This window comes from Augochlora pura, chromosome 5, assembly GCF_028453695.1.
Source record: "Augochlora pura isolate Apur16 chromosome 5, APUR_v2.2.1, whole genome shotgun sequence".
In the NCBI taxonomy this organism is placed as follows: Eukaryota; Metazoa; Arthropoda; class Insecta; order Hymenoptera; family Halictidae; genus Augochlora; species Augochlora pura.
Genome location: NC_135776.1, coordinates 15,792,340 through 15,806,710, shown reverse-complemented (window position 1 = coordinate 15,806,710; position 14,371 = coordinate 15,792,340). Strand labels below are relative to the sequence as shown.

Genomic DNA, 14,371 nt, shown 5'->3' with positions numbered 1-14,371 from the left:
ATCTGGAGCTAATCGTCTACTTTTCTCGCTTCCTTCTAACGCTCTGCCATGTTATACAGTGTCGCAGTATCTTACATGGACTGTAACGCGTTAACTCTGAATCGCACGCCTCGTATAGCTTGCCTACATATATACAGCCGCGATTTGGGCGAAGGCAGAACGCGTGGATGGCCGACTTTTAGGACTGATTTATGAAATTGTTCGACGCTGTGATCGATGAACGGCTGCTCGAGATTTTTGGGCGGCTTTGATGATCCCGGATTTGTTCTGACCTTGGTCTAATATGGATCTTTGTTTAGCTTGAATTTCTGTCTAGCTTAACTCTTTGCCTGGCTTGAATCTTCGTCAAGTTTAAATCCTTGTCTACAGCTTATCGAGGTTCGACTTTGATCTTGGTTTAGCTTAAGTCTTGGTTTAACTGAGACTTTGTTTAGCTTAGATCTTAGTTTAGCTTAGGTCTTGGTCTAGCTTAGACTTTCATTTAACTTCAATCTTGATTTAGCTTAGATCTTGGTCTAGCTCAGATTTTGATTAAGCTTAGATCTTGATTTAGCTTCGATCTTGGTTTAGCTTAGATCTAAGTCCAACTTCTTCATTTAAATTAGATTTTAGTCTAGCTTTATGGTCTACCTTAAATTTTGATCCAACTTAGATCTCAGTTTAGCTTAAATCTTGACTTTAGTCTAGACATTGGTCTAGCTTAAATCTCAATTTAATTTAGACCTTGACCTAGTTTAAATCTTGATTTAGTATTCCTTTGCCTAGCTTAGATCTTGGTCTAGATCAGGTTTCAAAACAGCTGTAAGCTCTCAAGTGGCTCTAAGCTTGGCCCAGCCGTGGGCTGAAGTAACCCACAGGCTCAAAGCAGCCTAAACTTCCAACGATCCAGAATTATGGTCGATCCGCGCCCGGACAATTCGCCGTGATACAATTTATAGAAGCAGTCGCTGACGCCGATCATTCCAAGCACTCGCCTGGCCCGTTTATACACGCGCGAGTACGCACACATACAGTATCTCATCACACACAGACCGACACACACGTACACGTGACGATTAGGGTACGCGGGAGTGTCGCGGCCGACCTTAGGAACCGACTGGAATAAGCGATGGGCCGCAACGTCGCTCCGCGGTAAACCATTTGGATAAACAATTAGCGTTGATACAAAAAGTGGGACTATCGTTCTTCTATAGCAACGTCTCACGCTCACGAAATCTTCACACAACCTCGCGGTTACATTCTCTTTACGGTATCCTATCTCTCTCTCGCTCTCTCTCTTTATCTTTCTCTCACTCTCTCGCTCGCTCCCACGTATATCCCGTGCATATATGTATTTGTATACATATATATATATATGTATATATAATTATATATATATTCATTTTTCTCATATGTATACCTATGTACAAAACACTAAAGTGACTCGACATGACTATGTGCATTTTTTCTCGTTTTTTTTTCTCGCAATTTTCTCTCGCACCCTCCCCTCCACATACTCGGTCTTCACTACACCGTTTCTCTCTTCTTCACAGGGGGGTGGGTAGTAGCAGACCCGTGTTCCACCTCCTTCCATTCTTCCCCCCACCCCGTATTCTTTTAATTCCCCTCGTCCAGGGACGGGGGAAAACGTTCACGTTTGTTTTTCTGTTCTTCTTCGCCGTCGTTTCGCGATCGCGGTCGGCGTGGTAGTTTCGTTAGTCGTCTGTCTAAAAATTAAGTGTATAACTCTATTACGTAAATAGATGCGTAAAGCGTATTGCATTGCCTTCCCCCAACAGCACGCGTCCTCTGTTCGACTCCTCCCGGTTTCTTCTCCGCTGCAACTCTGCTCTCTATCCGCCGCCGTCGAAGGCCAACTCTCGGCTTCCGGCCGCCTCGGAGACGCTGGACTGTCATCGTTGTTCCACAGGTGCTTCTCCCTATCCTCTATGATTCTCGGCTCGACGAAAATTCCACGTAACCTCCTTTACACTCGAACGTCGTTCCGACGGTCTCCGTCCAACTTCGGGGTTCGACGAACGCACGATACTGTTCCAATTTTCTTCTTCTCGCGGACTGCATTTCCATTGTAATTTACATCGAGACGGTGGACATGTTTCAAATAGAAACGTGCATTCTTTTGTAACAGGAGTATAGTAGAGTAGAATAACAGGAGTTACGCAGTTATCGTTTGTCTAACGAGACAGACCGCTGCGATTTTATCTTTACAAGCACAGCGTTGTTGCTTAGAAGCCTGCCTCGCCAATCGAGGACCAAGTGGACACGTCCGAACAACTTTCCACGTTCGCCTCCGACCGATTTCTTCCCGATCGACCAACCCTCTCGAAGAGTCGTTGGAAAGCCGGCGAGAATGATCCTCGCCGACGTGAAAGTCGAAACACTTTATATATTCCGAGCGTCGTAACGTCGCGACAGGTGGCAATTACGCGGACATTATCGTCGCCGTTCCACCAATTTTCTCCTCTCTTCGGTCCAGGAAGGACTGTGCACGCCTCCGAAGACACTCTCGGTGCCGAATTCAACGGGTTTCTTCATCGTGCGAAAGAGGTTCGATCGGTAGCCGAAGAAATCGCGGTCGGCGAGCAGCGTCTCCGATCGCTGGAGATCTCGATCGGCCGCGTCGAATGAGCAAAATTATAAAAAGAAGGAGAGGTCCCTCAAGAGTCATGATCCCGGACGGATTTCGAGATACGTTTTTTCGACCACGGTGACCCCCGCCTCTCGGCGAGGTCCTATCTCGCGCGCGCGCGAACGTCTGAACAACGGCTCGGACCTGGTGTCCATTTTTCTGCGACCAAAGATACCGATCCGACGGGACCATGATCGATTCGGGACCTTGCGAACACGCATCTCCCGTAGCACTCTCGAGTAAAACTAATCTACCGAACAGCTCTCTCTCTCTCTCTCTCTCTCTCTCTCTCTCTCTCTCTCTCTCTTTTACTCTCTTTCATTCTTCAGCATTCTCTAAAACCTCGCCTACGATCGTTTCTATACCCTCGGATTTAAACAAAATAATAATGAACAAAAAAATGATAAACGTAACACGGGGGCCGTGGCTGAGGCGAACTGTTCTTGATCCACGAGCCCCTCACAGTGGATCACGGAACTAAAAAATATCGACGGTTTCCTCTTCATCCCGCTTCGGGGAACAAAAGACGTGTGTGTGTGCGATTGATTTTGGATCGATCTTCCTTTCCTCTCTCTCTCTCTCCCTCTCTCTCTCTCTCTCTCTCTCTCTCTCTCTCTATCTCTTCCCCTCCCTCTCTATCTCTTCCTTCTTCTTCCCTCGCGTTCAGGAGTCTGTGCGCGTTTCGTTTCGCTCGAGCTCAACTTGCTGTTCGTCCTCCTCTTCTTTCTTCTCCTCCTCCTCCCCCTCGTTTAGCTTCTTCCTCTTGGTGGCCGCGGGTCCAAGATCAGCCTCGTCGTCGCTGCTGGCTAAACGTTCGGCCTCGGCCTCTAGGCTCAGCAGAGAGTCACCCTGGCCAGAGTTTCCCTCAGCGGCGTCTCTCAAAAATGGACATCCCTCACGTCGGTCGGCGTGCCCGCCTTCTCGTGCTCCAGGAGCTTCTCCTGGCTGATCATCTCGTCCCCCAGAGGCCTCTGCTGTTGTCCACCTGTTACATTGCCACCGGACACCTGGTGACCGTTGCCGGCTTCCGCGTCCACGTGCGCCTGGGACACCATCTCCTCGATCTGCTCCAGACAGCCTTGGAGATAGTCCTGTAATTTTGAAAATGGAGATCGTTAGGTTCGTGCTTTTACAACTGAATCGACAGGTGTAATAAGAAAGGTCACCATTCTGTTTTTCATAATTTTATTCAATATAATAATTGAACATTTCCGGTGCAAAGGTCTTAAATTGTAATTATTTCATTTAGGATTTTTGCACTGGTAATTCTCGGTTATTATACCGTGAAAAAAATTATCAAAAATGAAATGGTGATCTTTTTCGTAAATATGTAATGTTCCTTAATGATTAGCTATTTATAGAAATCGAGTGTCATTCTAATATCTTTTTTGGTTTCTAAGGTATAATATATGTATAGTATCTATTTAGCAGTCTCTCATAATTACTATGAAATTAATTGCGAGAAGTATAAGTAATTTCCGATAATATATAGGGTGTTCTGTAGTGTAACATAACTGTAAAGTTACGCCAAACAAGACAATAAATATTACTATATATATACTGCCTTGTATTGTAATATAATATACATAAAATATTGTTATATATTGCTCTGTAATATATATGATATTAGATAGTGTTATATAATATATGCAATATTGTTACGTAATATTATATAATACTGTCACACAGTATTATATAATATATATAACATTGTTATATATTGTTAAATAATCTATATGACATAATTAAATATTACTATATAACATACAAAGACAATATTGCCATGTATCGTCATATAATCTACATATTACTATCGTACATTTATATACAATACACATACACAATATTGTCACCTATTATTATACAATACATATAATATTATTACACCTTCTCACACAATACATATAACAATATTACCCATCGTCACATATTTAAATGCAATATTTCCCCTGCATAGAGTCTACTGCCAAAAAAATTCTCACGCTACAGAACACCCTATATCCGTTTCACCCTACATCTCCTCACATTAACAACCACCATGAACGCTTAAAGGTGCTCGAACAAGTTAACAACGATCGCTATCGTGTCGCGAATGTATCGTTAACTAGAAAAGCGGCATAAACGAGACTGGGATCGATTTTCTGGCAAACCGGATGACCGTGAAAGCGCAAAGGGGCCGTGGAGTGCCGACGAAAGTCATTGGATGTCTTCTTGCCATTGAAGAGGAGCGAAGAGAGGAGAGATCGTCGAAACGGACGCGAGGAGGGATCATTCGCGAATCCAGTGAAGACGTCGCGCAAAAAATCTCGATGAGGAGCCGTAGCAGGTGTCGGGCACATGTTTACGGGAGAAAGAAAGGGAGAGAGTGTGTCGAGAGAGAGGGAAAGAAGAGGCAGAGCGGGCGGAGAGAGAGAGAAAGGAGGACTGAGACGGAGTGTGTGACAGAGAGAAATGCGCGGAGAAAGAGAGAGAAAGACAGAAAAATAGAGAGAGAGAGAGAGAGAGAGAGAGAGAGAGAGAGAGAGAAATAAAGGCAGAGAGAGAAAGAGAAAGAAAGACAGTGAGAAATAGAGACAGCGAGAGAGAGAAAGAAATAGAGGCAGACAGAGAGACAGAAAGAGAAAGAGAGAGAGAGAGCAGACTATACAGACTATACATTCATAATGCGGCGAACGCGAATAAAGTGCACGCGAGACGCGTGAATGGCTCGGCATGGGGTCCACGGCCTGCCGAGCGCAATATTTTGCGGCAGCCGCATGTATTTAGAAGCAGGAAGCTCTTCCTCGGAACTCTGTCTGGCCACCTGCATTCTCATTCATGATCCGGGGCCGTCGACGCTTCCTAAGAACCGACCGACAATTCCACTCGTGGGAAACGTAATCGATCTCGAGGTCATAGGTCGCCACCGAACTTAATTTCCCATTTCGACGCATCGACTTTTCGTCTACTCCTTTCATCAATATAATATACTTTATACTATCAATACTTTAACCTATGCAGTAGCTCCTGAACTATTATTTAGTTGCTAAACTATTGACAGATTAACCACTGATTATAGTAAACGAAATTCCAGTTGCAATCCTTGTCTTTATCTATGGGGGTTGTTTCAGGGGAGATCTAGTCTCTGTGACTTTATTATTAAAAATTTTGTAGTAATAGTTATTTTTTATTTAAATTTAGTGATTTAGTTGAGGATTGTGCTGTGTTGTTCTATACTAATTTATTTAGATGACTAGAAACTATTGAAAATTTATTAACGTGTACTAGCCACTCGATTTCAACATCACGTATAAGTTAGTAGAATAAATTATTGAATTTAATTATTGTTACGATTTGAAACTGTCCAGTTGCATGAATATTTCAATGATTTTTAGAAAATAATTTTTACTAGAAACTATTAAAAATTTATTAATGTTGAATGTACTAGCTAGTCGATTCTAATATCACGTATAAATCAGTCAAACAAATGATCAAAATAATTAATTAACGACACGATCCGAAACTTTCCGGTTGCACAAACATTCCAATAATCTTTTAGCGTTCGATATTAAAATATTGCTGTCGCAGGATACGAAGGTTCTTTAAACCATGTAACTATAATGCTCGATCCACGGCGGAGTCGCAATCCGCGCTTGAAACCTGCTTACGTAAACCGGGTGCGAATCAGGGTACGATTAAACCTATTCCTTGACACTGGCATTTTATTCTAGGCTTTTTTCTGGTAATAATATCAAGAGGACAAACCTGTTCGATAGCCGTGATGCGTGTAAGCTCGACGAGGAGGCCGGCCAGCCCGTAACCGCTCTTCCCAGTCCAATCGAGACCATGAAGAGCAGCCGCAACGCTCGCGGCCGCGATCATGCTCGGCGTGTACATCGAGAATTTGTACTCTGCGAACAAAAAGTTACGGACATTGGTTACAACAGATCCTCGTTGCACGTTCCTTAATTAATACTACTTTTTTCCAGGTTTATGACAATAATATTTAATACTAGGCGTAGCATGTTCGCGGTTTAATTATTCACAGTTTTCTATTTTATGATTATTGAGAATATAAAGATGCTTTTTTATTAAAATTTGTTTAAAAAGCTATTCGATATTTATCAGTTGTATTTCTATTATGCTAACTAAAAATTACGAACATGAATTGAAAAGGATCCTTGTTGCACAAACTTAAATATCCCTTAATTAAGGGATATAAATAAATAAATGTCCCTTAATTAATACTACTTTCTTCCAGATCTATAATCTACGACAATAATCTTTAATACTGAACGTAGCATACTCGGCTTAATTATCCCAAATTCCTTACTTTACAATTATTAAAAATACAAAGCTGCTTTCTTATTGAAATTTATTAAAATATACTGAATTTTTTAGCATTTGGAAGAATGTAAAATATTCTTCGTTACGAGACATAATAATTAAATTACAAGCTCTGATCTATCTTGGATCAATTTATATTTTCAAACATTTTTGATTTCTCGCGATGTAAAAGCTCCAGCGAAAAATTGATAAAAGTTCACTGACATTTCTCTAGGTGGTCGCAACGTGGCAGACATTTTTCTCTGAGAACTTGGTCGCACGAGCGCAGCCGAAGGAAATCCTGCTGGAAACGGTTAATCCGGTTTTCCCTGTTCCAACCCCTGGAAGGGTTGGAAGCACCGGCTTCGAAGCTCGGTAAAAAGAAAAAGAAAACAGGAAAAAAGAAAAATAAATGTCTCGCCGGTCGATGCTAGCAATAGTAAAACGTGTTTCCTTCTATCGTAAACAGATGATGAATAGATTCGTCGGACAATGAGTCGTTTTAACACGTTGACGACCAACGCAGCCACGCCGGCAATGTTCTCCGCCCTTTGTGCGGAGTTACGATGCGATTGAAATTGCATTTCGAAGTGGCCATATTGTACCAGCAAAGTGCAATTTTTAGGAACCGGACTCACTCTCTATCTCTCTCTCTCTCTCTCTCTCTCTCCACTCTGCGGCTGACAGATCTGTCGTCGGTGTGTTCCCTTTGCGTTAGATTGTTGAACACGTGGTTAACAATTAACATACTTTTGAGAATAAAATATTTGATTCGTTGCAAAATCACATAATACATCGAGTAGTATTTTTATATTATTAACATTAGAAAAACACCGAAAATATTTATGCTATCGGAGTATTTGATTTACTTAATTCATTATCGCCAAATGAAAGACTTTTAACGCCGTGCGTTATTAAAATAAAAATTAATTTGTCACAAAGGATTGCCACAATATGGAATACTTTATTCATCGAAATTCAGCACACTGTTTTTATGATTATTATTTTATTATTTGAAGTAGTATCTCATAGTATTTTAAGCAATTCCTCCGCCAATATTACCGAGCTACGTTCGCGTGCAAAGGGTTAATAGACTACAGCCGCTTCGCCGTTCCTTTGCCACGACCCCCATAAACGAGCCTATCGGTACCAATTAATTAGCCGGTGAAGGCCACGGCTATACCAAAGTCGCTGTGTGTTCGAGCGTTTTCAAGAGCCGCGCGGCGCTCCATAGGAAACGCCAACACGGTTATTCAAGAATCCGCTAATAGAAACTACTCGCAGGTAGATTCCGAAAAGGGTCCCAGGTCGCAGGGACGAGATTTACGATGCTTGGAAACTTGCGGATATCGAACGGGGGGGGGGGGGGGGGGGGCGGGGGGCAAGAGGGCCCACGGTAGAGTCCAAAGGTGAACCGCCGCTGCCGCGTTTCCCCCATTTTTATTACAAGTTCGAGCGTGAAAGCTTTTGTCACCTTGGCCGGGCCTACCCGCGAAAACGTGGGTCGGAGAGCAATTAGGCCGGGCCTCCCGAGGAGGACTTGTCTTAGAGGCTCTTTAACGGTCCAACCTGGTAACTGCCAACCCGGACTTTCTAACGCCTTTGTTGGCTAGTTTCGGTTGTACGGATACTTCTGAACACGTGAAACGACGTCCTCGCGCGGGCAAATCGTCGAACGATGCTTATACGGGGTGTTCCGAAAGACGCGTACGGGAATTTCAATTTTTATTGGATTTCGATCGATTTCATTTGATTTTAGTTCGACTTTAATTTGATTTCAATTTCACTTTAATTTGATTTCAATTTCACTTTAATTTGACTTTAATTTGACTTAGATTCGATTTTAATTTGATTTTAATTCAATTTCAATTTGATTTCAATTCAATTTCAATTTGATTTCAACTCAATTTTAATTTGATTTCAACTCAATTTCAATTCAATATCAATACGATATTAATTCAATATCAATTCAATTTCAACTTCAATTCGATTTTATTCCACTTTATTACGACTTTAGTTCAATTTTAATTCCACTTTAATTTAAATTAAATTCGAGATCAATTTGATTTCAATTCGATTTGAATTCGATATCAATTTAATATCAATTCAACATCAATTCTATTTCAATTCGATTTAAATTCAACATCAATTTAATTTCAAGTTCAATTTCAAGTTCAATTTCAAGTTCAATTTCAAGTTCAATACAATATCAATTCGATTTTGCAATTGAACTGAATCACAATAACTATGAAGAAGAAGAACCTACCACGAACAAGCAACCAGATTTTCATCCAAAAGTTACACTATAATAACAATTAAGACAATTTCATGTAAAATTATTGCATAAACGTCATTGCTTGAACAACTACTATAACAAAAACTACGTAGATATTCTAAATAAATCAGATATTGTCATTCTTATCAATTAAAGCACACGAAATCAATTTAATTGTAATTTTATCGTTCGGTGGGCTCTGAGCATGAACCCCTTGCCGTACTTTGACGAGCCTGACTCGTGATTATGATTTCTAACAATAACCTGTTAAATAAGGATGTTATTTCGTTTTTTTTAAGTCGAAATAAAATTCTGTCTTTTTGTCTTTGTGAAAGCACACTATAAATATTAATTTTCATTCTCCTCCAAGAAATTATTCCAATCGAAAATTATTTAATCACTGTAACTGCGAGGGGTTAATATAGTAAATAAATTTCTTTAAAGTTGCTAAAGAAAGATCGTATTAACAATTATAAATCATTTTGTCGTAGAACCTGTTAGATTCTATATTTCGGAAGACTCCGTTTCACGGAACGTAGAATTCGCAGAAACGTCTCTTTGAAACGGAAGGGTGACGACGGAAATGGTAGGGCGGTAAGGATAAGTTGGCGGCAATGTTGAAGACTATACCGGGAGAAGTTGAAGTAAAAAAGAAGTTGAGAAGAAAAAAGTTGTAGTAAAACGGGGCAAGCAACGGAGGAGAAGAATTAAAAGAGCCCAAGAAAAATGGGGTACGAGAATAGGTGGCTTGAAAAAGGCCGGGCAAGAGCAAAGCAAGAGCAAAGCAAGAGCAAGGCGAGTGCAAAGAAAGCCCAAGAACGGATGAAAAGAGAAGGCTATCAAGATAGACTAATGAAAAATGGAGTGTAAAAACCGAAAAGCTCTGGCGTGGGCGAAGGAAGAATAAATCTTGAGACGAAAAGATCAAGAAAACGCTCGAGAAAAAAGATTAAATTGTTCGCGAAAGATGTACTTATATTTAATAAAATATTGTATATCTTTATAACATCGTCGAAGTTATAATAAGCAATTATAATTAAACACGAGACTGTGGATTTTTATTAATAGAATAACAATTGAAACATATTTACTACTATCAGTTCGTTATTTAATTTCAGATTAATTCCTGATAGTTTACATGATTTGATTTTAAAAGTGTACTTATTTTAAAATGAAACAAAGCATCATAAATTAATAGAAACCAATAAAAATGAAAGTGTCGTAAGTTAATATGATAATAAATACAAATATGTACAAATAACCAACTCTTCCAAATAAACATATTTCCATACAAAATTATCTTTCTAATCCCCCAACGTCTACCCCTAATACAAAAATATAACAAAATAATAAACACGACGAAGATAATCCTCAAAGTAATTACATCAAAACTCAGCCCCATAAGAGGTCAATAATAATTCGTCATCCCTTCCAAACGAAGATTGGCGATAAACTTCATCGATTAGCGCTTTCAATTCTTTCCATCGATCATTTAATCAAATTAACCCCTTGTCGCGCGAGTCAGACTCATAACAGAGGCTTCTAGCAATATCCTCGTAAGTATGACTATTCTTCGTAATAAAAAAATAAAATAAAATACCGCCCACTTGCAGTTAACATTACAAGTAAATATTTCAATCATTCTAGTAAATATAGACATGCAATAAGTACAAATTTTTTTAAGAAAATAAATACAACATTTCTAAGAAATTCTTACAATGGAAAAGTTGCTTGCCACTGTGACCAAGAAGAAAATGGTACGGCAAGGGGTTAAACATCGGCCGGCAGCCAACACGGAGTAACTAAACGGAACACTGCGGACAGGGGTTAAACGTCTAACAGCCGCATTCTTGTTCCGGCCGGCGATCGATCATTTACGCGGGCTCTTAATGGAAGAAGCTGGTGGATCGTTGACCGTTGGCGACTCGCGATCGAAAAAAAATGGCGGCGACGGCGCTCTCTCTCTCTCTCTCTCTCTCTCGGGCACCGGTGATCGATCGATCGATAGGGGTGGTCCCCGCTATATGGTGGACCTCTTTGTCCCGGCAATAATTCCCCGGTGGTTGAAGCGCAGGTGCGCGCGCTCTCCGCTCCTCGCGCGCGCGTCGCTCTGCTCGAACTCTCCGGGCAAATTTAAGAGCGGCTTCGTGGAATTCCGCTCTTAATGGCTTTATTACGGCCGCTCTCCGCTGAATCTTCCTCTCGGTGGCCCCCGCAAACCCGGCCCCCGGACATTTCGGTTCGCCTGCGGAGAACCTGTTCCCATCTTTCCATGAATGAATAGTCGGATGGGGGGGTGGGGGGAGGAGGTGGTCCCGGGGGAGGTTCGTGAAAAATCCGGACAAAACGCGCGCGGTGTCTCGGGGGGCCCGAGCCAGCGAATATACACGTATTGTCGGCATAAAACGATGAATACGATATATATCGTGTGCTCGCGCCGATGATTGCCGCCGCTCATTGTCGACACCGGGGCGCTCACCTTCGCTTTACGATATTTTTATAGTCACCCCGCGGCGAGATTGAATCGCCGTCCCGCCGCGGACGACAGTTCCACCGACGCGCGCGCGCGCGCGCGGCCAGCCGACCGGCTGCGCGCGATTCCGACGGAATAATAACGATTGCCGAATGATTTGTGAAATTATGCCTTGACGGCGCACCGTCATTCGAGGAATACAATAAAGTCGTATCGAGGTTTCGTTTTTATAATGTAAGGGTAATTCAGGGTCTTTGTTCTTACGTGAACGAGTGAGGAAAAGTAACTTCCAGTACTAATGTTATTTATGATATTATGTAACATTATTTATAATATTGTAATGCTATAACGTTATAAATCGTAATATTGTTTATAACATGATGCCATAATTTGTAATATTGTATATAGTATTATATAATATGATTATCATGTAGAATGGCTTCGAGCGCAAAGGGTTGTAATTTACGTTTTAGTTTACATTTAAAGTTCCTATTTAATAAATTTACCTAAGCTTAGAAATGTTATAAATTTTTCTATCTTTATGTTTAAAGAATTGCTAAAAATGTGACTATTATTCAGAAGAGTTTCGAGCACAAAGGATTAATATACTTCCCTCCTCAATATGTTCTAAATAATTGATATATTATAATAAATAATGGAGCTACTATTATAGTAAGTAGTGGTATTCTTTTAAATAAATAAGAAATTTAATATCGTCACGTTCTTGTTCAATTTGTTTTACTTTCTCATATTCTTTTACTATAAACAACATAAAGACCATAAGGACATATTCACTTTCTTCGATCTTGAGATTGTGCTCAGTTTTTATTACAAAACTTTAATATATATATGACTGGATAAATATAAAGTTAATTAGGCCCGGAAACAAATCAAAGGCACGGCAATTGGTTACCCTACAATAACCGGCTCCACTTCCCTACATAACGGTAGAGAAAAAGTTGCGATAGTCATCGAAAGACCAGTTCCAACATGATTCATGATTTGATGTAGGATGTGCTATCTATGATGACCAATCGGAACGTTGTTTAAATATATGCTGTCGAGTAAGAGCTATCACCTGTTCACGATTTTTCGTGAGCAATGTTAACGTTGACGTACGGTTTTCACTTAATTCTCCGATTGCTAATACTGTCTTAAATGCTAATATGATCTTAAATTTCGAAGTTCATTGATTTTTACTGTATATTACTGAACTTTACTGTATATTAATCCACGAAAGGATATTTTCAATCTTTCTATCGTCTTCTACCTTTGATGTTTCGTGCAAAAATTTCTATCACAGTCCAGGAATTCCACAATATGATTTATTAACGTGTTATAATTATAAAAGTACCATAGCACAAAGCTAAAAATTACAATTGAAAATTCAATTCAAAAAGAAAAAATCGAAAAATTTCAATTACAATTTTGTTAGTGAATTATCGAATTTTAGATGAATTCACGACTCTCGGATTTTAGATAAATCTGAGACTCTCGAAAGTCAGATAAATTCACGACTCTCGATTCCTCCGCCAAATTTGTATTACATACGACAAATTAATAATGTAACGCGGCAATTGTTCACAAAAAGCCACGATCTTTGCGTTCGACGAGAAAAAGACGCTCGAACTAAATGTGATACAATTATAACAAACTTCCACTTCGCGAAGCACGAGTGGCTTTTCAAGTAGCAATTACGTCCGAGAAAGGCGAAGAAGAACGAAGAAGAAGAGCGAAGGCTGACGGGCGAATAACGAAGAATAAAGAATGGAGAATGAAGAACGAAGAAGAAGAAGAAGTGGAGAAACAATTACCGAAACGCCGAAGATCCCTCAAAAACAGCGAAGCTGAGCAGAAATCGCAATCGCGTCGGTCTCCTTGGAAAACTGTAAAGAAAGGGCGACGTTCCATCGCCGAAGAAGAAGAAGAAGAAGAAGACGCCGAAGAAGGAGAAGAAGACGAAGAAAGAAAGAGGAATAAGTGGAAGAAAGGGCGCCGGGTACGATGGAATATCGAGACACGTTTAAATCCCTCTTTGCCCGCTGCCAGTCGGTTGTTATTACAACCGTCAATGGGGAAAAAGCGAGAACCATCGTCCTTCGTCGTCTGGCTGGCTCTGGGGGTTCCGGAGCTGAGAGCCGATGAGACGACGAGAGTGCGAGAGGGAGAAATGGAGAGCGCGGTGCCGAGAGACGGGGAGAGAGAGGAAGGGTTTGCTGGAAGAGAGATGGAAGGTGAAGGAAAATTAGATGAGTGGTGAGAGATGGAGAAGCTGGCGGAGAGAGATGTAACAGAGAAAGAGAGAGAAAGAGAGAAACAGCAAGAGAGAAAGAGAGTAAAAGCAAGAGAGAAAAAGGAGAGAAAATAGTTAGAAAGCTGGTGGGAAATATAGAAGAACAGAAAAGACAAATTGGGTGCAAATAAAAAAGAGAGAGAGCAGAAAATAGAAAGAAACAGAATGAGAAGTATAGAAAAAACAGATTGAGAGCGAGTGAAAAAGAGAGAGAACATAAAAAGAGGAAGAGAGAGGACGAAAAATATAGAAATACAGAAAAGACAGATAGAAAAAGAAAGGGAAAACAAAAAATAAAAATAGCGAAAGACAAATCTAGGATGGCTAAAACGGACAGATAGATAGATAGCGAGACAGAGAAAGAGAGAGAGAGAGAGAGAGAGAGAGAGAGAGAGA

The 14,371-nt window shown here is 40.6% G+C and overlaps 2 protein-coding genes across 2 annotated transcripts in view; one reads left to right on the top strand and one right to left on the bottom strand.

The window, feature by feature from the left end:
* LOC144470053 (G1/S-specific cyclin-D2-like) overlaps positions 1–14,371 on the top strand; it is a 68,334-nt gene that overhangs the window by 12,670 nt on the left and 41,293 nt on the right. The gene's annotated exons all lie outside the window — the stretch shown is intronic.
* The window catches only part of Cycd (cyclin D), a 41,739-nt gene continuing 30,755 nt past the window's right edge, over positions 3,388–14,371 (bottom strand). The window contains exons 4-5 of the mRNA XM_078180714.1: positions 6,374–6,519; positions 3,388–3,720 (exon numbers count right to left, since the gene is read on the bottom strand). Coding sequence (XP_078036840.1) covers positions 3,508–3,720; positions 6,374–6,519 — 359 coding nt within the window. The 3' untranslated portion in view covers positions 3,388–3,507. The remainder of the gene's footprint in view (positions 3,721–6,373; positions 6,520–14,371) is intronic.